At 41.6% G+C, this 26,859-nt stretch overlaps 1 protein-coding gene, 1 non-coding gene and 2 pseudogenes across 2 annotated transcripts; 2 read left to right on the top strand and 2 right to left on the bottom strand.

Moving 5' to 3' along the window:
• Positions 1-1,033: 1,033 nt before the first annotated feature.
• Positions 1,034-5,134, bottom strand: LOC109700477 (nucleoside diphosphate kinase B pseudogene; annotated as a pseudogene).
• A 719-nt stretch (positions 5,135-5,853) lies between these two features.
• On the bottom strand, positions 5,854-15,734 carry LOC109700473 (putative butyrophilin-like protein 10). The gene is made up of 6 exons (XM_020185665.2): positions 15,524-15,734; positions 14,671-14,766; positions 14,122-14,475; positions 12,978-13,259; positions 10,281-10,490; positions 5,854-8,832 (listed from the first exon to the last, which is right to left on the bottom strand). Exons 2-6 carry the CDS (start codon positions 14,762-14,764, stop codon positions 8,270-8,272), a joined length of 1,503 nt encoding a protein of 500 aa, XP_020041254.2. The 5' UTR covers positions 14,765-14,766; positions 15,524-15,734; the 3' UTR covers positions 5,854-8,269.
• Positions 15,735-19,974: 4,240 nt separating this feature from the next.
• LOC141417630 (U6 spliceosomal RNA) lies at positions 19,975-20,081 on the top strand. Its single transcript, XR_012442282.1, has one exon. It is a non-coding gene; the product is annotated as a U6 spliceosomal RNA (small nuclear RNA).
• Positions 20,082-21,863: 1,782 nt separating this feature from the next.
• On the top strand, positions 21,864-25,309 carry LOC141417439 (serine palmitoyltransferase small subunit A pseudogene; annotated as a pseudogene).
• Positions 25,310-26,859: the final 1,550 nt, after the last annotated feature.

Here is a 26,859-nt window from a genome sequence, read left to right as displayed (position 1 = left end):
CTTGTGATGTTAGAAGGTTATTGACTGGACAAGCTGGCTTCTTCTATGTCTGGTATTGAAAAGCTGGTTCCACACTATCCCTAAGTGGATGTTGGAGGCTTTTTAAAAAAGATTATTTGATAGCTTTACTATTTAAGGAATTCTTGTCCAGGTGTGTCCAGGCTGTGGTCGGAATACACTTACCCAGGAATACACTTCATTGTGTGAATGGGGGAGAGAGGGAGGTCATAGTTCAGCCCATGACCACTGTCATACTACAAATGAGGAGACCCATTCAGACCTGCTGAATGATTGTCAGGAGACCAGTGGTGGACACTGGGTCTGATGTTAGTGCCAGTCTCTGCTGGAGGACTGGTGATAGCAAAGTGACTGTCCTTGCTAGCACTTGTTTTCTGTTCTCTCTTGTGTCCTTTTTTGGCGGCCCTTGGGTTTGAACTCAGGGCCTTATGCTTTCTAGGCATGCAGTCTTACCACTTGAGCCACTCCACTAGACTTTTTTTTTGTTATGGATTTTTTTTTTTTTTTACATAAGGTCTTGGGCTCTATTTGCCTGGGACTGGCTTTGAACTGTGATTCTTCTGATCTCTGCCTCCTGAGTAGCTAGGATTACAGGCATGAGCCACCGGCACCTGGCTTCTCTTGTCTTTTCCATGATAGCTGGTCTAACAGGTGGAAGTATATCTCACTATAGATTTTGTGTGTGTGTGTGTGTGTGTGTGTGTGTGTGTGTGTGTGTGTGTGTGTGTGGTGCTGGGGATCTAACTCAGGGCCTTGCACATGACATGTAAGTGCGCTGTACCACTAAGCTACAACCCCAGCCCCCTCACTGTGGTTTGAACTTGGATTTCCCTGATGGTTGGTGATGTTGAGCACCTTTTCATATACCTGTTGGTCACCTGTATGTCTTCAGAGAAATGTCCATTCAGGTCTTAGCTCATTTTTAAAATCAGGTTATTGTTGTTTTTGAAAATGAGTTCCCCCCCCCAGTTCCAAAGGCTTTATTGGCAAATATGCTTTAGAAAAAAATCCATCCTATTGCTTCTGGTCAGTGGAATGAACAGCTGTGTCCAGAGGCCCATCAGAAATTAGTGACCTCTATTCTTTGTCCACCTCTATTCATAGACTTGGTCATGAGCACAAGACTTGTAATCAACCAGTTCTTTGGGCTTAAATCAAGCTGATTTCCTTTTCAGCACTTTTTACTGAATCACTGCCATGAATGATGTTTCTACCAACTTGAATGCCATGAATGGTGCCTGGCCTAGAATCTTCAGGATTGGCCTCCCCAAACTTCCCTTGGCCTATCTTCACTACATTCAGCCCCTCCCAGACCATGACCACCACCGGTCCTGAGTTCATGTACTTCACCAACCCAGGGAAGAAGGAAAGTTCTTTCAGGTCAATGTAGTGCTGCTTCGAGTGTACCTCGGAGGCCCTAATGAATTTCTTGGCCACCAAACAGAGCCCCTTCTGCTTGAAGCTCTTGATGAAATCGCCCACCAGGTCACGCTGCACGTGGTCCTGCTTGGTGGCGATGAAGGTGCCCTCGAAGTTGGCTGTGGTCTGGGAAGCTGGCGGGCTGGGCACCGCTGCAATGCGCTGTGGAAGCTGTGTGAAAATGAGTTTTTATTCCACCTTAAAGAAGGAAATCCAGTTATTTACAACAACATGGATGAGCCTGGAGGACATGGTGCTAAGTGAAATAAGCCAGGATCAGAAAGTAAATATTTTATGATCTCATATATTTGTGAAATCTAAAATAGTCAAACTCATAGAAGGAGAGAGTAAAGTGGTGGTTTCCAAGGGTTGAGGGGTGGGGGATGGGGAGGTGATGGTGAAAAGTAGAAAATTTCAGTTGTATGGATAAATAAGTTCTGAAGACACAACACGGCATAATGCCAATAACATTATGTACTTAAAATTGCTAATAAGGGAGTGTTCCTGCAAAACACACACACACAGAAGAAAAAAATCCTGATGATAATAATAATAATGAAGAAGGCAGAGCTAGCCCTGCAGCTTATGCCTATAATCCTAGCTACTCTAGAGTCTGTGAGATCAGAAGGATCCAGGTATGAGGACAGCCCTGGCAAGTAGTTTGTGAGACCTATCTCCAAAGTACCAACACAAAAAAGGAGTGGTGAAATGACTGAAGTGGTAGAGTGCCTGCCTAGCAAGTGTGAGGCCTTGAGTTCAAACCCCAGTACCACCAAAAGCGGGGGGGGGGGAAGGAAGCAGAGGAAACTTTTGGAGGTGATGGATATGTTTATGACCTGATGGTGGTGATGATTTCAAGGGTCTATACATAGCTTCAGTGACTTCAAGTTGTATGCATTAAATATGTGCCACTGTTGTAAGGGTTTTAAGTAAAAAGAAAAGAAAATTCTATGATTTTGTGAGTTACCAGAGACAGATGAACAGGAATTTTGAGGAACAGATTTCGGAAGTTTTGTTTGCTTGTTTTGCATGATTCTTTTCAAAGCTCAGATTTGATAATGTGAGTGAGAGATTGTGCATTTTCTTAAGGTAAGAACTGTAATGGAAAACAGGGCTGAGATCAGATTCCCCACCAACTAGAGGACCCCACTTCTGCCAGGTCATATCATCAGATGTTTGCACAAATATATGTCCTGTGGATGACTGTCTATAGCACCAAGGATTAGTGGCCCACTATGAGAATACGTAGGTCAGGGAGGGTTCCTCAAGGAGGCATGTGAGCAATCGAGTGGACTGGAGATCAGAGCTTCCCCACTGTGCAACATGTGCAAAAGTCCTGAGGCAGGAAGTGCAAAGTACTCAGAGAAGGAGCAGAGGGTGGTGCCTTGCAAGAAGACTGCTGGGGGCAGCCTAGGGGTGGAGAGGTAGGCGGAGACAGTTGAAGAATACTGTTACATTTGTAAGTTTAAAATTTTACTTCATGGGAAGTGCAAGTTAAAAGGACAGTTACATGGTACTACATCCACATAAGAGGGGCCAAAATCCAGGACACTGGTATGATTAAATACTGGTGAGAATGTGGAGCAAAAGAGACTCATTTCATTGCTACATGGAATGCAAGATGGTACCACCACTTTGGAAGGCAGTCTGCCAGTTTCTTACAAAACTAAATCTACTCTTACCATATGATCCAGCAATCGTCCTCTTTGGTGTTTACCCAAATGAATTGAAAACTTGTATTTACACAAAATCCACACACATATGTTTGTATGTGTGCTTTATCAACAGTTGCCCAAAACTTGAAAGCAACCTAGTTGTCCTTCAGTAGGTGAGTGGATAAGTAGTGGTACATATAGGTAATAGAATATTATACAGTGCTTAAAAGAAATGGGCTATGTGGCCACAAAAACACAAAGATGAAACCAAAATGCATATTATTAAGTAAAAAAAGAGCTCCTCTGAAATGGCTAAATCCTTTATGATTCCAAGTATATAAAATTTTGGAAACACCAAGACTATGATGGCAATGTAAAGATCAGTGATTGCCAGGATTAGTAGGGTGGGAGAGATGAGTAGGCAGGGCACACTATTTTGAATGACACTGTAATGGTAAACATGTCATTATACCTTTGTCCAAATCCATAGAATATCCAGTACCAAAATTGTGCCCTATTACAGACTATGGACTTGGACAATGGTGTGCCAAAGTAGGATCATCATTTGTAAAAACAAAACAAAAAAAGTATCCTCTGATGGGGGAGTGTTGATAATGAGAGAAACTGTACACATGTGGGACAGGGGATAGATGGAAAGTCCCTGTACCTTTCAACTTTTCTGTGAACCTAAATGTGCTCTAAAAATTGTTAGTAAAAGAAATGTGAGAGATCTTAATGATGAGGGAAATGTCAACACCCACATTGTGACATTGTACTATAGTTCTGCAAGATGTCAAAGTACTTGAAGGATCTCTGTTTATTTCTTACAAATGCAAGTGAATTTACTATGATCTCAAAACAAAAGTTTAAAAAAATTTAAAAATTAAGGCAACACAAACTTTCCAACAAATCGTGCTGGTGGGGCTGGTGGAGTGGCTCAAGTGGTAGAGCGTTTGCCTAGTAAGTGCCTGAGTTCAAACCTCAGCATCACCAAAAAAAAAAAGGTGCTGGTATAGCTCTATGGCTGTATTTTATAGGATGAGCTTCAACCTTCACCTTGCACTGTACATGAGAACCAAGTCAGTGTGAATCGCAGGCCTAATTGTAAGAGCTAAAACTATCACACATGTAGAAGAAAATGCAGAAGAAAATCTTAGTGACATTGGATTAAATGACAAATTCTTAAGCAAAACACAAAAAAGCAGGTATCATAACATTTTAAAAATGGAGGAAAAAAGAATCTTTGCTTTTTTGTTATATGGGGAAGTTTTATCTTTTCCAAATTTATTGAGGTATAATTGGCAAGGAAAATTTTATGTATTTAAAGTGTACAACATAATGATTTATTTAAGTATACATTGTGAAATGATTATTAAATCAAGCTAATTAATACCCTTAACCTCATAGCTAACATGTTTTTGGTGGTGAAAATACCACAAAATACTATATTTACTCTCTTGACCATTTCAAGTGTATAATACATTGTTATGAACAAGAGTCACTGCACAGTATAGTAGGTCTCCAGAGCATTTTCATTTTAAAACTGGCAGTTTTTGCTTTGTAACCAATACCTTCTCATTTCCTTCATGCTGATCCCTACCATGTATATATATAATTAAGAAAATAAAAAAGGCAGCTGCATCTTGGCAGAACAGTTTTGCAAAATACATATTAAATAAGGGACTTGTATCCAGAGCACATAAAGAGTTCTTACAATTCAATCATAAGGAGGTATGGCTTGAGTGGGGGAGAACCTGCTTTGCAAATCTGAAGCCTTGAGTTCAAACCCCAGTCCTACCAAAAAAAAAAAAACCCAAAATATAATTCAATCATAAGGAGCAAACAAACCATTTAAGAAGTGGACAAATAATTTGAATAGGTACTTTGTAAAAAAAAAAAAGATATGTGAATGACTAGTAAGCACATGAAAAAATGTTCAGTTTTGCTTGTCAATAGAGAAATGCTGATTGAACACTAAATGCAATACCAATACCCATGTGCGCTATCATAGCTAAAATTAACGAAGACAGAAATACCATCATGGCTGCAATGTGGGCAAGAATGTGGAACACACAGAACTCACATCTGTTGGGAGGTTAAGCCATTCTAGAAAACAATCAAGTTACATATAACTCTTATATTAGTTACTTTCTGTTGCTGTGACAAAATGGCTGATAAAAACAACTTTAAGATAGAAGATAATCATCTTCACTGGGGCACCACCCTCAGAAGGAATCATGTTAGTCTTGAGTTCTCACAAAAGTGAGTTGTCATAAAAGAGTGAGCCTGGGGCTGGTGGTGTGGCTCAAGTGGTAGAGTGCCTGCCTAGTAAGCATGAAGCCCTGAATTCAAACCCTAGTACCACAAAAAGCAAGAAGGAAGGAGAGGGAGGGAGGGGAGAAAGGAAGGGAGGGAGGGGAAGGGCAAAAAAATGAAAAGACAAGCCTGGTCCCTCTCTACCCCCTGGCTTCCTGTCTCACCATGTGGTCTCCTCTCACTTATGTTCCTGGCATAGTGTCACCAGTCATGATGGGGTATATTCAGAGAGCCCTCATCAGAGCTAGTGCTATGCTGTTTGGACTTTCATCTTACAAAACTGTGAACCTGTTTTTCTTTCTAAGTTTCCCAGTTGCAGGTATTTTGTTTTGCCAGTAGAAAATGGACTAATGCAGAAGTCAAACACACAAGTGTTGTACTGTTTGATACCATTTATTTATAATTTATTTAAAACTCCAAAATAGGTAAAAAGTGAGCATAAAGCAGATGTATCAAATAGAAAACCAAGATGGTAGTACTAAACGCAATGAAATGACTAATTCCCTGAATTTAAATGGACTTATTACAAGTTAAGACCAAGAATAAGTAAAAAACAAAACAAAAACTGTACAGAGCAGATCAGTGATTGCATGGGGTGGGGGTGGGGTACAGGGATCAAATTCCAACAGTGAGGAAAAACCCAATCTCTTGATGGTACCATTACATAATTGCATACAATGACCAACATTCATCAAACTATACTCTTAAACTAGCAAATTTATTACATGTAAGTATCACAATAATAAAGAGGAAAAAAATTAAAAATACATATATGTCACCCTGACGTTGAAGTGAGTACCATAATTTGGAGATGGCAAGAAGAGGGCTTTTCTGTCTAATCTTCCCCTATTTCTTTACATGTAAATCCCAGCCTCTCTCCAAAGCCCAACTCGGGAGCCACCTGTGTCCATGGCATTTTTGGCCACTTCATTAACTAGCTAAATTTGTGATTTGGGCTATGAACCTGAAACATTAGGTGTTTCTTATTTCTGTTTGAGGAACTTGTCTCTCCAAAGGAATATCTCTCCAAAATTGCTACAGGGTCCTCAGTCACCACATTCTCCCCATTCTGAGGAGGCACTCTTCTGAGGAAAGATATGCTTACTATTCAGTCAGTACCATTAAGCTCCATACTCACTATGGTGGGTTGAAGACACCCTCCCCCCAAATACATCCAAGTCCTAACTCCTGGCACCTGTAACTAGGATCTTATTTGGAAAAGAGGTTTTTGCAGTTGCAATTAAAGTATGTATCTCAAGAGGGGATCCTCCTGCGTTTGGGTGGGTCCTAAGTACAATGGCTGTGTCTTGAGAGAAAGGTTGGGGAGGTTTTAAACACAGAGAGACACAGAGAGATGACCATAAAATAGAGGCAGCATTTAGAGTGTTGCTTCTACAAGACAAGGATGACAGGCAGCCACCAGAAACTGGGAGAAAGGCATGGAATGGATTCTCCTTCATACCCTTCAGGGAAAACCAACCCTTCTGATTCCTCGATTTTAGATTTCTGATTGCCAGGACTGAGGAAGAACAATCACATGTAGTTTTAAGGTTCCCAGTGTGTTGTACTTTACTCTGGCAATTCCAGGGAACCGAACACTAGCCCTAAATCTCCTTGGAGTGGGGGCCTGGACCCCATAAAACTTACATCCATTAATCTCTGTTAGATCTTGCAATAGGAAGCAAAAGGGAGTGTTAAGACTGGGGGGACCATTGTGATTATCCCTCTTGGAGCCACCAGCCTCACAGCACTTGACAGATGGTATTTTCCCAGCACTTACAGAACCAGCCACCCTGAGGTGCCCTGAGCAGCACCCCTTACCTCCCAGGTTCTTCCTCTGAACCCCTTTCTGCCCTCACCCATGGGAATGACTGTTCTGGTGGTTGAGAGGTGGTTTTATGATTTCTTCGTGTACTTGTCTTCTAGGTTCTTCAATGCCTATTAACACTCACTTCTAGTCTGTTCTGTCTGTCAACTGCAGGTCCTGACTGAACTCTGATCAATGCTAAGGTCAAGGTTAGGAATCCTGAGGTATTTGGCTTGGCTCTGCCTGGCTTGTGCTAACCTGTCATGGTGAGGAAGGGAGAGATATTCCAGGTAAACCAGAGATTTGAAGAGGGAAGAGGAGGGGGAAAAGGAGGAGGAGAAGGAAGAAGAGGAAGAGGTGAAAGGAGAAGAGGAAGAGGGGAGGAGAGAAAGATGGCCAAAATGATAAAGGAGGAAGAGAAGAAGAGGGGAGGATTGACTTTTATTGTGTATCTACTACATGTCTGGCACTGAACTGGATATTTTACATATGCCTCTAAGCACATGTCAAAAAGTAACCAGTGGTATGCTTATTTTTGCATAGTCCTACTCATCAAAGACTGACATAGCAAAGTACTACAGAGCTGGAGACTCACACAACAGGAAATTACTGCCTCACAGTCATTGAGACTGGAAATCTGAGATTAAGGTTGTTTCCCTCTGAAGTCCTCTGGCTGGTAGATGGTACCTTGCTGAGTCCTCCAGTGTCTTTCCTGTGTTGTGTGTCTGTGTCCTGATCTCTTCTGATAGGAACACCAGACTTATAGGGTTAGTATCTACCCCACTGATTTTTACTTTAATTTCTTCTTTAAAAGTCCCTAATACAGCCACATTTTGAGTCTTGGGAGTTAGGAATTCAGCATATGAATTTTGGGGAATGGGCACAATTCAGCCGCTGATATATTGCCATGCTTTTACATAGGAATATAATAAATATCACCAGGGCTGGGGGTTGTGGTTAAAGTGGTAGAGTGCCTACTGAGCAAGTGTGAGACCCTGAGTTAAAATCCCTACTGCTTTCTCCTTATTGAAGTCCCAGGAGTTCTCAGGGGTAGTCAGGGATCTCCAGGGGGCCCCTTGTCTTTCTGGGTCTCTCCAACCACTGGGCAGAGGGTCAGAGGGATGGGGTCATGAGTCCATAGGCAAAGGAATGGTTGCAGAGCACCAGGAAAAGACAGTGTGGAGAACGTGTAGACCAGGGTACCATGAGTCACGTGGTAGAAGGAGATCTCCCCACCATCACAGTCCAAGAAAATACCCACCCTGCGGAAAGGCTGGGGAGGAGAGAGAGGAGTCCTGGGATAGGAGAGAGCCCGGAATCTCTTCTTGTAAAACTCCACTGCCCAGAGGCCATGCTGGGGGGACTTGGGGATCCTTCCCACCCGACCTAAACTCTCCAGACACACACCCAGAGTCCAAGCTTTCCTGTCTCCCACCTCTACTTCCCAGTAATATCGTCCAGTCCAGAACCGCTCATGGGCCATGATGCAGGGGTCCTGGTCAAATCTCCTGGAATTGAGGGGCAGGTCCTGCTCAAAGAGCAGCCGCTTCACACTTTTCTGATTCTCAGACACCATGAGTTTGGGGCTTGCGGTATTGGGGTCCAGGGATGGGCTCACTGTGGAAAGAGGAGAGGGTTAAGCACTGGGGCTTGCCCCTGTGTCCTTGCATGAATTAGGGGTCCCAGGGCTTGTCTCTTGCATCATTGTGTCCCTTCATCTCTAGGAATCCATTTTTCTGTCTCTATGTCCTGTGTTAGGGGCTTGTCCAAATAGCTTATCTGCAGGGGGACACACCAGGTTGGAAGGCAGGGCCGAAGGATTCCTGAGGAGGTATGAACTTGATCGCATGCATGGCATGGCTTTAGTCAGCTTCTAGTGTGCACACTGAGTTCAGTTCAGAATGTTCTTGTTCTGTGTGTATGAGAGAGACAGAGTGACTGAGAGACAGAAGAGATACACACTGAGACAGGAAGACTTTGAGAGACTGAGAGACAGAAGGAGAGAGGGACTGAGAGAGATATTTGGTGACAAACAGGGACAGAGAGTGGCATTGTCCAGCCCCCTAGCAGCCCTACCTGGCTGAACATGACCGGGGCAGAGGGGTCCCTTTGTGTTCCAGCTAAGTGGAGGACCTGGGTCCACTAGGCCCAGCAGTCTCTAAGCCTCCTTTTTAACAAGTACACCTCTCCCCACCCCCACCATGTTTTCAAGCCCTGAATGCTGTTTTGTGTTTTGTGCAGGGGCCTCAGATGAGATTCCCAGAAATTCATCATTTCCTGAAATCTCACTCCCATTGGCTTGATAGAATCCACTGTCTTCTATTATCAAAACTCCAGCTAAGCTGGGCACAGGTGACTCATACCTGTAATCTTAGTTATTTTTGGAAGCTGAGATGGGGAGAGCACAGTTTGAGGTTATCTGGGAAAATAGTTCCTGAGACCCCATCTCTAAAATAACCAGAGAAAAATGGACTGGAGTCATGGCTCAAGTTGTGAAGGGCCTGCTTTGCAAGCTCAAAGAAGCCCTGAGTTCAAATCCCACTCCTACCAATAAAAAAAAGAGTGAGCCTGATTCCTGAGTCCTTCTTACTCCCTGTCTTGCTGTGTGATCTCTTGTACATTCTCCTGCTATGATGCCATCTGCCATGATGTGATGCAGCCTAGGGACCCGTACTAGATCTAAACTGATGGGGCCAACTTATCTTGGATTTTTATCCTTCAGAACTGTGAGATATGTAAATCTTTTTTCTTTATACATTACCCAGTCCAGGTATTTTGTTATAGTAATGGAAAAAGGACTAAAACAAGGTTCAAGCTCAGATATGCCCAAGAGGAAGGCCAACCAATCCGCCCAGAATTATCTAGTGAAGAACAACCAATGAAGGTATCTCTCAGAAATAAAGGATCTTCACCGAGTTTGTAATTGGGCAATTCCACAGATGAAATCACTTGTCATTCTATTCCTGCTGTGTTTGAGGACACAGGAAACACCTCATTATTGGGCTTGGTATCCAGGTCCCTAGTTTGTGGGGACAGGTCCTGTTCTATTAAGGACTCCCACTCACCATGGAATAGCTTAGCTTCAGCCCAGCTTCCTGGCTGCTTCTGCTCTTTTCCCCCTTGCTCTGTATCTTCTTCTAGCTGTGTCCTGAGTTCTTCCCTCTGATGTTTCCCAAAGAGACAGATGACTCCAGCCATTACAAGTCCAAGTGCAATGAGGATCAAAGGCAGAGCTAGTCTCCATTCTGTTAACTGAGGCCTTCCGGAGAGAGAAGCTGAGAAGATTCCAGGGCATCAAGAAGAGCAGGTGAGAGATTGCCTTTGTTCTTCGTATATACACATCACAGGACCAATAGGTTGAGGGACATAATATTTACAAAGTATTCAGAAAGAGTTTAGGAAAAATAGATGTATTTGAATATATGGCACTATAGTCTGAATGTTTGTGTATCCCTCATTCACATGTTGAAATCCTAACTCTCTAGGTGATGGTATTAGGACGTGGGACCTTTGAGTTATGATAGTCATGAGAGGTGGTGCCTCATGAAAAGGATTAGTGGCCTTATAAAAGGGACCCCAGGAAACTCCCTGTCCTTTCCTCCATGTAAAGACACACAGAGAAGGACTGTGTATAAACCAGGAAGTAGACCTCATCAGACATGGAATCTGCCACTCCTTAACCTTGGACTTCTGGCTTCCAGGACTGTGAGTAATACATGTTTGTGGTTCACAAGCCACCCTGGCCAGAGTATATGTTATAGCTGCTAGAATGGACTGTGACAGTTGGGTGTAGATGTATACATAGTATATAGATATTAGATAGCTACCTATTTATACATAAACAGAGAGAGAAGTGATAAAAAATGTATTCAGCCACCAGTGCTCATGTCTATAATCCTAGCTACTTGGGAGGCTGAGATTGGAGGTCTGTGGTTTGAGGCCAGACATGGCAAAAAGTTCACAAGACCCTTTTTCTAAAATAAAAAGAGCAAAATGGACTGGAGGCATCGCTTGAGCAGTACAATGCCTGCTTTGTAAGCTTGAAGCCCTGAGTTCAAACCCCAGTCCCCCACACAAAAAACAAAAAACAAACAAAAAATCCAAATATGGCAAAATGTCTAAAATGTGATGAATCTGGGTAAAGGATGCAAAGACTTTCATATTATTCTTGCAAATTATCTGTAAGTTTGACATCATTTAGAAATAAAACTTTTTTTGGTATTAGTGGTACTTGAACTCAGGGCCAGGGCAGGGCTGGGCAGGCACTCTACCACTTGAGCCCCTCTGCCAGTCTTTTTTGTGTGTGTGGTGGGTATTTCTCAGATAGGGTCTCACGTTTAACCACAGCTGGCCTGGAACCTTGATCCTCCTGATCTCTGCCTCCCAAGTAGTTAGAATTATAGGCATGAGCCACCAGAACCTGACTAAAAATAAAACTTTTAATGAGAAGTTAAGCTGGTAGAGTGGCTCAGTGTAAGAGCACCTGCCTACCAAATAATGAAGTCCTGAGTTCAAACCCCAGTGCTGCCAAAAAAAAAAATTAAAAAAATAAGGAGGGGTGAATTCAACTATGATATATTGTAAGAACTTTTGTAAATGTCATGATGTACTCTGATACAATAATAATATGATAAAAATAATAAATTAAAAAAGAGACATACCCTTTAGGTAGTTAAATGAATAAATAAACTATGGTTCATCCAGACAATGGAATATTATTGAGTCCTCAAAAGAAATGATTTATCAATTAATGAAAAACATGGAGGAACCTTAAATACATATTATCAAGTAAAAGAGAACAGCCTGAAAAGGTTACTTCCTGTGTGACTGTGATTTCCATAATATGACAATAGGAAGCATAAAAAGACCTGTAGTTTCCAGGAGTTGGGAGAGGGAGGATGAATAGGTGAGCACAGAGGACTTTGAGGGCAGGGAAGCTACTCTGTAGGACACTGTGAGGCTGGACGCATGTCATGATGCATTTGTCTACATCCACAAGGCATCCAATGCCAAGAGTAAGTCCTAATGCAAACTCTGACCCCGGGTAACAATGATGTCCCTATAGAGGTGAGTCCATCACAACAAATGTTCCTCTCCGGTGCAGGACTTTTCTACTAGGGAAAGGTATGTTAGGGATAGATGGAAAATCTACATATGTTATGCTCAAATTTGCTGTAAACTAAAACTGTTCTAGAAAGTAGTTTATTTTGTAAAACAAAACGAAAAACCAAGCAGTGGATTGCCAGTGGCCCATGCCTGTAATCCTACAACTTGGGAGATAGAGATCAGAAAGATTGAGGTTTGAGGCAAGCCTGGGCAAGTAGTTCATAAGACCCTATCTTGAAAGTAGCCAACACAATAAAGGGCTGGTGAAGTGGCTCAAGTGGTAGAAAGACTGCCTAATAAGTGTGAGGCCCTGAGTTCAAACCCCAGTACTGCCAAAAACAAACCACAAAAAACCCCTCTGAAAATAACCCAGCAAAACTTTCAGAAAATCAGTATTGGGGTGCACCTTTCTTGCTCCTACAGTAATACAAAGCTCTTCTGGGATGCTTTTCCTGCATCCTAACTTCTGCTTCACCTTGGAAATCAACACACAAACCATGTGTCTCCCTATGACTCCCCAATCATGCTGTGGACAGAGACCAACCAACCATACTCTTGCTTTGAGCCCCACCACTGTCTTGTAATGTCCCTGGTGTCCAGGGCCATGGACACCAGTACTTAATGATTTTGAGAACAGAACTGAACAGAATACTCACTGGGCCAGCTGCTCTCTGCCACTTTGCTCTCAGAGAGGAGGGGGTTGGAGATGTAGCAAGTCAGACCCTCTGTAATTCCGTCTTGGGGTACCACACTAGATACCACAGTGAAGAGGCCACTGGTGTCCAACACTGAGAAATGGGTCACAGCAGGCATCATCTGTCCCCTGAGGTCCCTCCACTCTACCCAGGGCTCTGGGTACCAGCCTGCCGAGGTGCACTCTACCTGGATACCTTTGTCGTGATTGTTGGTCACTCGGATTCTGGGTGCTGATCCCAGCCCTGAAAGAGGAGACATTAGCTTGAATCTTTGCAGCCATAGCTGCTTTCATTAAAAAAGAAAATAAAAGGCTTGAAGAATTTTAGTAGGTACTAGCAAATTTTCACAAATTATCTGCTCTGTGTAATAGTATATCCTTAACATAGTACCCTTACTTCTTGAATAAAACAGAACAAAATGAAACAGAAAAGGTTCAGGAAGATTAACTGAATTTCCTGTCACACAATTAGTGAGTACAGGTAATAGGAAGGAATTGGGGTTGGTGTGACTCCAACAGACAAAGTCAGAGTTACCTAGGAAAACTTTTCTACATATTCGGTTTTTCTCTCTCTGTCTCCTTCTCTCTTCCCTTCCCTCCTTCTTTGTTTTGTTCTCTCTCTGCCTCTGTCTCCTTCTCTGTCCCTCTTTTTCTGCTTCTGTATCTCTGTCCTTGTGTCTGTCTTTGTCTTTCTCTGTTTCTTTCTCTCCCTCACTTTCTCATTCTCTTTGTCTTATTTCTCCCTCATCATTTCTTCCTGTTTCTGTCTCTCTTCATCTTTCCACCTCTGTCTCTCTTTGCATCTCTCTGGGTCTTTTTCTGTGTCTCTCTCTGTGTGTCTCTGTTTCTTTCTCTCTCTCACTATCTTCCCTCTTTTTCCAGTGTAATGGTATAATGAAGGAAAGGAAGATTAGAAAACAGCTGTTCATTCAGTACTCCATTCCAGGGGGGACATGCAATGTATACAGCCTGTGGGAAAATGAATTTGCTTGGAAGCCTGTGTCATGGGAGTTTCTCCAGCCATTGAGGTCACAGTCTGGAACTGGAGCTGATTCTGTGAGAGAGGCCCCCCCAGTAGACCAGATGACCTATATGTCGACCATTACCTGCTACCTTCAGCCAGAGGGTGGCATTGCTGTAAGATGTGTGTTCCTTGAAGAGGCAGTGATATGTTCCGTTATCAAACACGGTGACATTGTGTATCCTCACCATGGCCTCACCCCTGGCCATATGGTCGCTCATAAAAGTTGTTCTTCCCTGGTACTCCACCATCTGCTCTTCAAACACATCTTCCCCATTCTTGTGCAAGTGCACGGCTGGGGAGGGCTGGTCCCTGTACCACCTCAGCTCCATGCCCTCAGCGCTGATGTTGGGGGACATTCTACATGGCAACTCTGTGTCTTCCCCCACTATGGCCAGAAGAGGTTCTCCAGGCCCAAGGACATAGAAATCAGCTTTCCCTTAGAAAGGCAAATCGGATGGACTGGGTTAGGCCATGTGTAGGAAGAAGGGTGCTCCCCCCTGTGTCCCACCTTTGTCTTTGAGGATGTGAGGTTCCCTGAGCTACAGAGGGAGGCTTCAGCTCAATCCTACACTGGGCACTTCCCTCCTTATGCCCGAGGACCTCCCCAGGGTCAATAGGGGCTCTGTTCTACCGTTCCCAGTGGGCAGGAGCTGCAGGAAGATGAAGATGATGAAGAAGCTTGGCAGAGAGGCATCTCCACGATCTCCATAGTGTGGCTTTGCCATCCCTGTTGGGGACAGAAAGTCACGCAAAATGAGACATACCTTGACATGATGGGAGAAAAGTCACCACCAGGAATCTAATGGAAACAAAGGAAAAATTATCTTGGAAGAGAAAGGGTGATCACTTTCACTTCATATCCAGTTATTAATCCTAGAATAAGTGATAACAGCCCTCTTCTATTCTTGTATACCCATTCACAGATCACATTCCTCTACAATCACCTATTGCAGAATTTCATACAGACATCCTTGGGGCGTGAATAGTTTTTATTTTCTCATCTACTCATGTAAGATTTTCACTTTACATGAGTAGTACTTTACAGTCAAGAAACACCAGGATGCTGGTGGAGTTAACCCAAGTTCTGATTAAGTAAAACTGAGGTCACAACTACAACAATAGATTTCCTAATGTCCTCTGTTTTCCTGAAAGGACTTCTACATTGAAGGGGGTTGGGGGAAGAAAGACACAGATCCCTCCTTGGCAGGGATGAGCGCACCAAGACACTCAGTACTTTTTGATAGATATCATAAACTGGTTTGGAGAGAACATTTTTGGAAACAGGACTGCTAGCCTGAAGAGTTTCTCCCTGGCACAGCCTCACAGGGTTCGCATTTATGTGGGCGAATAGGGAGTTATGTTGGCAAAGGCTCTTGTCTTTCTTGATTCTTGCCTTCTAGGAAAGGATTCCTGCCTCTTGAACATGTGAGGGAATTAAGAAAGTGAAAACATTAATGAGTATCATTAAAGTAGACAACACTCACCTCACTCTGAATCCAGCTGCCTTCTTCAGGGAAATTCTGCTGACTTTGAAGGAATTGATTTAGTTCCATGCAAATTCCAGACAATCAGAACCCAAGTGGACCACAGTCTCCAGGTAGTGATATGAGAGGGGAACCTAGAAATCCAGTGTAAACAGCCACACTCTCCAGCTTCTACAGAATCCTCTATTACTTCCTTGCAAAAATAAACAACTGTGACTTTATGGCAACTGTAACAGAAAACAAAGTTTCCTAAGGGGTGTGGTCAACAGTACTGAGGGTTGAGGATAAAGATGCTGGAGGCAACAGAGTGCCAGTGCTGGGATCCTAGCCAAATACAGATGCTGGGGAATTCAGATAAAGTTCTTTGGTTACTGAGAAACTTTTAGATCAGCCAAGCAGGGTTCAGTTCCTTTGGGAAAGTTATGATCATATTGAAACTAATTTTCCCTGGAGACTCGTCCAGAAATTCAGGACATCCCCTTTCTTATCTCTTCCTTTTCCCCATGACTGTAGGGTTCTGGGAGTCTGTTCTATTAGGAAGCCTCAGTTGGGCTGCTTTCAGAACTGTCGTCTTGATTTCCCTGCACCCCAGTGAGGTACTGAGTCTGGTCATGTTCCTTCCTATTCTTTCCTCTTATTCATGAGTTTTTGGGTCTTTTTGGTGGCACTGGGGTTTAAACTGAGGGCCTCATAGTTGCAAGGCAGGTGCTCTACCACTTAAGCCACTCTGCTTTATTCTTCCTTCTTATCGACTCAAAAGCTTGGACATATTTCTGAAGGGTTTTTGTAGGAAAAGAGCTATAGGGAAGGGCCACCTGGTCTTCTTTGGGGGTGGAGTGTTTAATTTAATTCAGCATATGGGTTCAGGTGTCCTATGTGCTCTGCTCTACGTCTGGGGCTGTTGAGAAAAATCCAAATCCCAAACCCTCCCCTGTTAGGCCTATTCTTTTTAATCATCCTCTGCACTGATTTAACTAGACAGTGGTGCCACCTAAAACTCAACTCACTTACACTTATGAGTTGGAAAGGAGGACTTAGGTTACCAATAAAGAGAGAGAGCTCCTGGATAGCCATAATGGAAAGCAGTATGGAGGTTCCTCAAAAAATTGAAAATACAGCTGGTGGAGTGGCTCAAGCAGTAAGAGCACCTGCCTAGGAAGTGTGAGGCCCTGAGTTCAAATCCCACTGCTGCCAAAAAAAGAAAGAAACTAAAAAGGCAAGCCACAAAGTGAGAAAAAAAATCTGCACTACTTACAAAAATGTTTTAAAAAATTGAAAATAGAACTACCATATGATCCAGCAATTTCACTACTGAGTATATAGCCAAAGGAGACACCTTACATTCCCATGTTCACTGCAGCATTATTCACAATAGCCTAGGTGTCTATCAATGGATCAATGACAAAGACAATGTAGGCCGTATGTACAATGAAATTAAATACTATTCAGCTATTGAAAAGAATGAAATTCTAGGGCTGAAGATATGGCTCAAGTGGTAAAGTACCTGCCTAGCAAGCAAGGGCCCTGTCTTCAAACATCAGTACCACCACCACCAAAAATAAAATAAAATAAAAGAAGTAGAAAAATGAAATCCTGTCATTTGTAATAATATGGATGGAACAGGAAATCATGTTAGATTAAATAAGCCAGGAACAGAAGGACAAGTACTACATGATCTTACTCATGGGGAAGCTAAAAAAATTGATCTCAGAGAAGTTGGTTACCAGAGTTTGGGGACAGCAGTGGGATAGGAGGATTAGGAGAGGTTGGTCAATGAGTACCAAGTTATAGTTAGATAGGAACAAGAAGTTCTGGTGCACTATTGTACAGTATATCTATACTGATTGTAGATAATGAAAATGTACTGTATATCTCAAAAAGCAAAAAGAAAGGATATTGAATGTTTTCATCATAAAGATGTGAAACATATTTAAGCAGATAGATATGTTTATCCTGACTTAAACATTATACAATGTATACATGCATGAAAACATCACATACATGGATACCCCATAAACACTTATTTTTTTTCTTCCTGGTACTGTGGTTTGAACTCAGAGCCTCACACTTACTAGGCAGGAGCTCTATCACTCGAGCCACTCCACCAGCCCTTTTTGTGTTTGAAATAGGGTCTCTTTGCCAGGGATGGCTTTGAATCATTATCCTCCTGATCTTTGCCTCCTGAGTAGCTAGGACTATAGGCATGAGCCACTGGTGCCTGGCCATGTATGTTTTCATGTACCAATTTAAAAAGTAAATTTATTGAGAGTTTAGTTTCTTGAGCTCCCTGGATATTCTGGTTATTAATCGCTTGTCAGATGTATAGCTGGCAAAGATTTTCTCCCATTCTGTGAGCAGCCTCTTTAATTTAGTGACCATTTCTTTTGTTGTGCAGAAGCTTTTTAATTTCATGTAGTCTCATTTGTCAATCCTTTCTCTTAGTTGCTGAACCATTTGAGTTCTATTTAGGAAGTCATTTCTATGCCTATTAATTCCAATGTATTCCCTGTTTTTTCCTGCACTAGCTTCAAATTTTCAGGTCTTATATTAAGGTCCTTAATACACTTTGAGTTGATACTTGTAATGGGTGAAAGAAATGGATCAAGTTTGAGTTTTCTGCATGCAAATATCCAGTTTTCCTAGCAACATTTGTTGAAGAGACTGTCTTTTCTCCATCATATATTTTTGGCATCTTTGTCAAAATCAGGTGGGTGTAGCTGTGTGGATTCATATCTGGGTCTTCTGTTCTGTTCCACTGGTCTTTATGTCTGTTTTTATTGCTATGGCTCTGAGTATAGTTTGAAGTTGGGTGTTGGAATACCTCCAATGTTTCTTTTTACTCAGTATTGCCTTGGCTGTTTGTGGTCTTTTGTGCTTCCAAATGAATTTTAAGGTTGATTTTTCAATCTCTGTAATGAATGTCATTGGAATTTTGATGGGAATTATGTTGAACATGTAGATTGCTTTTGGTAAACTCCCCCAAAATCAATGACCCAGTGAAGAAATGGGCAAATGAACTGAACAGAGCTTTTTCAAAGGAAGAAGTCCAAATGGCTAAAAAACACATGAAGAGATGCTCAACATCCCTGGCCATAAAGGAAATACAAATCAAAACCACACTAAGATTTCACCTCACTCCTGTTAGAAAAGCTACCATCAAGAAGAAGAACAACAACAAATGTTGGGAAGGATGTGAGGAAAAAAGAACCCTCATACACTGCTGATGGGAATGTAAATTTGTACAACCACTATGGAAAACAGTACGGAGGCTCCTCACAAAACTAAAAATAGAACTGTCATATGATCCTGTAATTCTACTCTTAGGGATATACCCAAAGTGATGTAAGTCAGGTTACAATAAAGGCACATGCACACTCATGTTTATTACAGGATTATTCACAATAGCTAAACTATGGAAACAGCCAAGATGTCCCACTACTGACTAATGGATTAAGAAAATGTGGTATTTATGCACAATGGAATTTTATTCAGCCACAAAGAAGAATGAAATTTTGTTATTGTTTGCAGGTAAATGGATGGAACTGGAGAACATCATCTTAAGTGAAGTTAGCCTGGTTGAGAAGGCCAAACACCTCATGTTTTCTCTCATATGTGGAATATAGATCTAACATAGCAATATTTATGAAAAACAGGTCTTGCTAAGGGGAGGTCATATATGAGAAGGAAAAGGTAAAAAAAAAAAAAGAAGTCAAGAAGGTGAATATGGTTGATATACTCTCTGTACAAGAAAGAATATAGAATTTTTAAACCTGTTGAAATCACCCTAAGAAGGGGGACTAATGTAGAAATAAGAAAAATAGAGAAGATAAACCAATTTGGGTTATAATATATACATACACGGAAATGTCACAAGGAAACTCTCTGTGCAGCTATCTTAAACAAAAATGTTATTTCTTTTTTTCTTTCTCTTTTTTTTTTCCAAAAAATCAGAGAACAGGAGGGTGGAACAGGCCCTGTGTGGGGTGTTGGTACCAAAGGGAGCAGGGAGGAGGTGGAGAAAGGGTGTAGGAGAATGAATACAGTGCAAATATTGTGTACATATGTATGTAAATGGAAAAATGATACCTGTTTAAACTATTCCAGGATGGGGGAGGGGGAATAAAGGAGGATGATGGAGGGGGTGAATTCAAGTATGATATATTTGTTATATTTTAAGAACTTTTGTGGGTGTCACAATGTACCCCCACTCATTTACAACAATAAAAAAAAATTTAGATTAAAAAATACATGCCTGTAATCCTATCTACTCAGGAGGCAGAGATCAAGAGGATAGAGGTTTGAAGCCAGCCCAGAGAAATAGTTTGAGAGACCCTATCTTGAAAACACCCATCACTAACACACTTGAGATTGACTCAAGGTGTAGGCTCTGAGTTCAAACCCCAGTACCACAAACAAAAAAAATACAGAGAGCGCCTAAGATTAGCAGAGCAATGCTCACTTCAGCAGCATATATACTAAAATTGAAATGATACATAGAAGATTAGCATGGTCTCTGCACAAGGATGATATGCTAACTCATGAAACATTCCATATTTTTTTGAGAGATGAAAAAATAAAAGATTAGGAGAGAAAACTGTAATAAAAGCAGGATGGGAAGGACCAAATGCCACAAGTATCTGGAGAGGCAGGCAGTCATTTCCTATGCATTAGAAAGCTGTCTGAGGGAAGTGAGGAGTCTTTAGGTAATGGGTGGTTCACCTGGACCAGGTGGTCCTCACTGTGCAGGTGCTCATGCATATTGCCCAGAGGCTCCAACTGGCAGCAAGAGTCCCCAGAGACATGTACACCAACCTGCCTCAGGTGTGATGTTTAAAGTCCAAAAGCAAGGAGACTAGGCAAAAAAAAAAAGACCACATCCTGTGAATTTCATGTATATGAAATAACCAGAAGAGGTAACTTTAGAAAAGGAGAAAGGGAGAGGGAGACTGAGAAATATGGTTGTCAGGGATAGGGAGGTAGAGAGAAATGGGTGTGCACTTGCTTCATTGTTTGAGCGTTTTATTTTAGGGTGCTGAAAATATTTTGAAATTAGATAGAGGTAGCTGCGAAACATTGAGACTGTCTTAAATGCCACTGAATTGTGTACTTTAAAATGGTTGATTTTATGCTATGTGAATTTTACTTCGATTTAAAAAATAAAATAAAACTTTTTATTTATTAGGAAAAAAGAAAAATATCAAAAAGAAAGAAGGAAAACGTGAAGAAAACATGGCACACATCCACCCTTTTGTGGAAGAAATTTGTTAAAAAAAAAAAAAAGCTGAGCACGGGTGGCTTACGCCTGTTATACTAGCTATTTGGGGGCTGAGATCAGGAGGATGGCAGTTCAAGGCCAGCCCTAACAAATAGTTCTCCAAATATCTCCAAAATAACCAGAGCAAATGGACTGGTGACTCAAGCGGAAGACGCAGTCTCTAGTTAACTCTTGGCGCCCTCTGCAGGAGTATGAGTGTCAGTACACCCGCCTCTCTTTCCAGTTTCTCCTTGAAGCATAAAGGAGGAATGTGTTTTGTTTGCACCACGTTTCCTGTCATTCTCCCGCCCCACCCCCTTCATCAGCACCAACTTTGCTCTCAGGTCCTGAGAAGGCCTGCCTTTACTTCTTCTTTCCAAGCTCCTCTGAAACGGCTCGACAGTTTCCTGTAACGCCTCTGTCCCACAAGTGGGACCAGGTGCATCGGGACTATTGGGAGAACAAACCACGGCCTTCCATTTCTCCCCTTTCCCTTCCCGCACGATCTTCCTACTTCCCATGGGCCCTGGGCCTTTAGGCACAGTGCTTTTGGTTCCTCCAAGCATTTGAAATGCTATCGACCAAATGTTGGATAATCTGGCTGCGTCTGGGTTGGGCTGTGAACTCGCTCCCCAGGGCTTCACCCTTCTAGGCACTCACTGGTCTCACCTAGGGGTAGCTTGCAGCATCCACTACCTCGCGTTTTCTCAATGCTTCGTTCTTGGGGATACAGAATGTATTTTTCTCAGTACCATGTAAGCAACTTTATTAATATGTAACTCACATGCCACACAATTCACACATTCTAGGGTTTTCGGTATATTCCCGTAGCTGGAGGGCCCCCGACAGCCGAGCGGCTCACAGCTCCTCCTACATAAACATTTCAGCGGTGCTGTGCGGTTTGCGCGTGGAAACGGTGTTCATGGAATAAACAGTCGATTAGAGCCACGGAAAACGCTCAGGCAGACTACACCTGAGCAGACAGGACCCAGCTGGAGAAAGTGACCGAATCTTGGGAGAGGGAGGAGGGAGAGGGGGAGAGGGAGAGAGGGAGAGAGGGGGAGAGGGGGAGAGGGGGCAGGGCAACAACTGCGGGAGATTGAAGGGCTTTTTGACAACAGCGGAGAAGATGGACGGGGCAAATGATCTAAGTGGGATTGGGTCATTTAGTACCCAGTAGTAATTAATTTTAAAGAATTTTCTTTGTGTTACACATTCAAGGATTTTGGAATCCACTAATGTATAAAACCAACAAAAATACCTGTGACTGGCTGGGCACTGGTGGCTCACGTCTGCAATCCTTAGCTACTCAGAGGCTGAGATCAGGAAGATCATAGTTCGAAAACAGCCCCGACAAATAGTTACTGAGACCCTATCTTAAAAAAAAAAACCCTTCACAAAAAAGGGCTGGTGGAGTGGTTCAAGGTGTAGGCCCTGAGTTCAAACCCCAGTACTGCAAAAAGATTAATAAATAAATAAATGGCAGGTAGTCTATAAACAAATGTCTTCTACTTCAGGAAAATAAAAAACAAAACTAGTTTGCCCATGTCATTTATCTGGGGTATAATTAATAAAACACCTTATTGTTTATTAGCATATTCTTGTATGGGCAGGTAAAATAGATGGTTAGTAGAGGGGAGGGATCTTATTAATAGACAATATCGATTGGTCTCCCTGTGGATACCTCATTGGTACTGAGGGCTCCCCCTGACTTATCTTATTCTAAGAAGAATACTGTGAACTAGGAATTAAATTATAATCTCTAGTCTTCATATATGATGCAAAAGCCTCACAGCTATATTGTAATATTTGAACCCAGGGAGTTAGAAAGAAGCTCTTGCACTATTGCTGTTAAGCTTGGGCTGGGGTCATTGTCATGAGGAAGGGGACCTCCTAGGATCTTGTTCATTCTATGTGCAATATAGGACTCCATGATTATATCTCAACTTGGACATGGGGCTTAAAAGTAGGCACATATACACTTGGCCAACTTCCTAGAGCAAATCTAAGATGTGGAGAAAAAGGCATAGTTTCTACATTTCAGTAAACATTGGTACATTATGGAGTGAATAAAAAATGTGCCGAATATATTGAAGATAATACAGACATCAAAGGGATATTGAAGTTGTGGTAACTTTCTGAGCTACAAACCTCATCAGTTATACAACAGAATCCAGAGTCTATAACTATCATTTATAGTTTCTAGTATATAATTTTAAAACTCATGAGACATAGATGATGTAATTTATGCAAGTTAGAATGCTTGTGTCCTTTCCAAAATGTATGTTGCAGCATAATTCCCAATGGAACAGATGTGTGGCATTTAGGAGATGATGACTATCCCACCCTGATGGGTGGGATTAATTCCTTATGAAAGGGCTGAAGGGAGTTATTTTTTTTGTCTTTTTTTCCATTAGACTGTTTGCAGCAAGAGCACATTTGGAAGTAGAGAGAGCCACACTTCACCAGACACTGAATCTAAGTGCATCTTCAGCTTCAGCTTCCCAGCCTCCAGAACTCTGAAAAATAGATTTCTGTTGTTTATAAATATCCTGTTGAAAGTATTTAGTTATAGCAGCATGAGGGCACTAAAACAATGCAGAAGGTAAAAATCAGAAAGTAAGCCAGGTGCAGGTGGCTCACGCCTATAATCCTAACTACTCAGTGGGCACAGACCAGGATGATATTGGTTTGATGCTAGCCCGGGCAGATAGTTTGTGGATCCTATCTCAAAAAAACCCCAACATAAAAAAGGACTGGTGAAATGGCTGAAGTGTAGAGAGCTTGCCTAGCAAGCATGAGGCCCTGAGCTCAAAGCCCAGTATTGTTAGACACTGGTGACTGTCAGTGTAATCCTAGCCACCTGGGAGGCTGAGATTGGGAGGATTGAGGCTTGAGGCCAGCCTGGGCAAATTGTTCGCAAAACTCCATCTCCAAAATAACCAGAGCAAAATGGACTGGAGGTGTGGCTCAAGTGATAGAGTGCTTGCTTTGCAAGCTCAAAGCCCTGAGTTCAAACCCCAGTCCCACAAAAAGAAGAAACAAAGCCAAAAAAAAAAAAAAAAAAAAGACAAAACCTAGTATTACCAAATAAATAAATAAATCAGAAGGTAGAAGCTATCTAATATGTTTCAAATAGCACAAGTATTTGAAAGCAGCTGTTATAAATAAGTCATTGAGATACAGGAACAGATTTAGAACATCAAAAGAGACCAATTACAGGAAAAAAAAATAGAGCGGGCCGCAGGACAGACTGACAGTGCGGCTTCATCGGGGGAGGCGCATGGCAGGGATGGTGCTGGCGCGGGCCTGGAAACAGATGTCCTGGTTCTACTACCAGTACCCGCTGGTCACGCGCGTTACATGCTGGAGCCCTGGGAGCGGACTGTGTTCAACTCTGTGCTGGTTTCGGTCGTGGGGATGGCACTGTACACCGGGTACGTCTTCGTGTCTCAGCACATCATGGCCATGCTTCACTACTTTGAAATTGTACAGTGACCAAGATGTGACCAGGATCAAGAGGCTTCTTGGCGAAGATCCACCCTATGAAGCTGGAGTGAGAGTTCATCAAATGTCATAAGAAACTCAACTGGAGTGAACATAAACAACCTTATACATATAAAGACTAAAATTCATGAGTAGAACAGGAAAATCATCCTGACTCATGTGTTGTGCGCTTTATTTTTAATTTTAAAAGAAGCTCTTGTATAGTAGTTTTTGTCTATTTTAACACTGTAGTCATTTGTACTTTGATATCAGTATTTTCTTAATCTTTGTGACTGTTTCAGTATTACCCTGTGAAAGCTTTTCTTTAATGTAACTTTGAGTTCATCTTAATTGCCTTCTATTTTTGAAAACCAAGCTCATTAGTTGGGCTTTAGTGTTCTTGCTATTTTATGGCATATACATCTGCCTGGATATATTTCTACTCTTGACCAAAGTTTTGTAAGAAACAATACAAGATTTAGGACAGGGGGATGGGGAGGGAGGATATTTTATTGAGAACTACTTACAAAAGACTTATCTGTAAGCTTGAACTCAGTAGTACAGTTTTAGCTGTCTATACTCAACAGCTTTTGCTTTAAAACTATTAAAGTGTTTCTTAGCAATGAAAAAGAAAATATCTTGCTAAAATTAATATGAAGAACATTTCAATTTTAAATATTTAATTCTAATGTGGACTTAGCTTCAGAACTTTGATTCTTGTGACAATAGATAGTTAAGTAGCATTATTAGGTAATGCTTAGATACACTGTAGAGTTTCTCACAGAAGGTAGTTTCCTCTGAGGCATTATTAATAGTGTGTTCTTTCTTAAACTTAGTTTCATGATTTTAACAGGTGCTACAAATGTATTTGCTCATCGTGATGTGATAAGATGAATTGTTAAAAACCATAGCAAATCTAAGAAGTGTATAAACTTGGTTAAAATCCTTTCACTCTTTGTATTTTTTTAAAGATTTTTATTCCTTAGATGTAAAATGACTATGTAATTCTTTGATGTAAACTGATTAAATTCAAAGAGAAAAATCAACCAATGTAGAAATGTATCTTTTTCTTTATGGTTAAATAAATATTGATCTAGTAAAAAAAATAGAATGATAATGAAAAAGTTTATTTTGAGTTTTTTAGATATTAGAAACAGAAGAAAGATCAAAGACAGAGTCATAGAAATTATCCACATAGGAGGAAAGAGTGAAAACTGAAGAAAATGGAACAGCCTTGGAGAGCTGTGCAATGATTGAACCCCAGAAGGAGAGTGGAAAGTCAGGAAGATTAACTGTGGTAGAAAAGTAAGTCAACAACAAAGAGCTGAGAATGTCCAAAAAAAGAGGAACAAATTCTATTTTTTTATGGTACTGAAATTTGAACTGAGGGCTTTGGACTTACCAGGCAAGCACTCTACCACTTAAGCCACACCTCTAATCCAGAAACCCTAATTTTTAATTTATTTTTAAAATTTTTTGGTGATACTGGGGTTTGAACCCAGGGCTTTGTGCTTGCTAGGCAGGTGCTCTACTTGAGCCATACCTCCAGTCTTAAATCCTAATTTTTTAAACACAAGAAGATTAACAAACTTTAGAAAGAAAACACAAAGAAAACCATACATAGGCACATCATCTTCAAGCTGCTAAAATCCAAAGAGAAACATAAAATCTTGAAGCATCCAGGGCAAAGGAACACATCATATCAGGGAAACAAAATAGATAGATAATAGATAACAAGTTGTCAAAAACAGTAGAGGCAAAAAACAATATGGAGTTTCACCTTTCTAGTACAGAAAGAAAAACCAATGTCAGTACAGGATTTCTTATTTATTTATTTTTTGGGTGGTACTAGGTATGGAATTCAGGGCCTCATACTTGCTAGGCAGGTACGCTTACTTCTTGAGCCACTCTGGCAGCCCTTTTTTGTGATAAGTTTTGTCAAAATAGGGTCTGTCTGCCCAGGGCTGGCTTCGAACCTCTAACCTGATCTCTGTCTTCTGAGTAGCTAGGATTACAGGCACGGAGCCACTGTGTCTGGCCAGTACAGGATTCTGTATTCAGGAGAGTACTCTTTCAAAAATGAAGTAGTGCCACAGTAAAGATAATCAGTGTTAGAAATATCTTTAAGATATTGGGGTGCTACAAGAGAGACAACACTACTCAGAAGTAAATAGGCAAGGCAAAATTTACTTCTGCAGAAGGGTGCATACCAGAAAGTATGGGAAGCAAGCACACCAGGCATGCCATGCTGTCCCTCTCTTTTGCCCCTGGATCGGGCAGGTTTTGGACTCACAGTCTACATGGTTGGGGCCAGCTTGGGAGGGAGCTTTGAGAACAAAGAAGTTTAAAAGTTCAGGGAAGCAATAACTGTTTTTTGTTATCAGCTCTGGAACCAGGGCATCTAGAGGAATTTTTGCCCTTTTCTTTTCCAGAAAAGACCTTATCTAGGCTGAGTCTTACATCAGGAACAATGTGATGAGTAGAGGTTGATTCCAAGAATCAAGCAGGTAAGACTAAAAAGCCATAATACAGCAGCACATTTTTTTTTTACATTCATGTAAGAAACCCCTTGCAAGTAGTTTGTCAAAAGCTGATG

This window comes from Castor canadensis, chromosome 15, assembly GCF_047511655.1.
Source record: "Castor canadensis chromosome 15, mCasCan1.hap1v2, whole genome shotgun sequence".
Classification (NCBI taxonomy): domain Eukaryota; kingdom Metazoa; phylum Chordata; class Mammalia; order Rodentia; family Castoridae; genus Castor; species Castor canadensis.
This window is presented reverse-complemented; position numbering and strand designations above follow the sequence as displayed.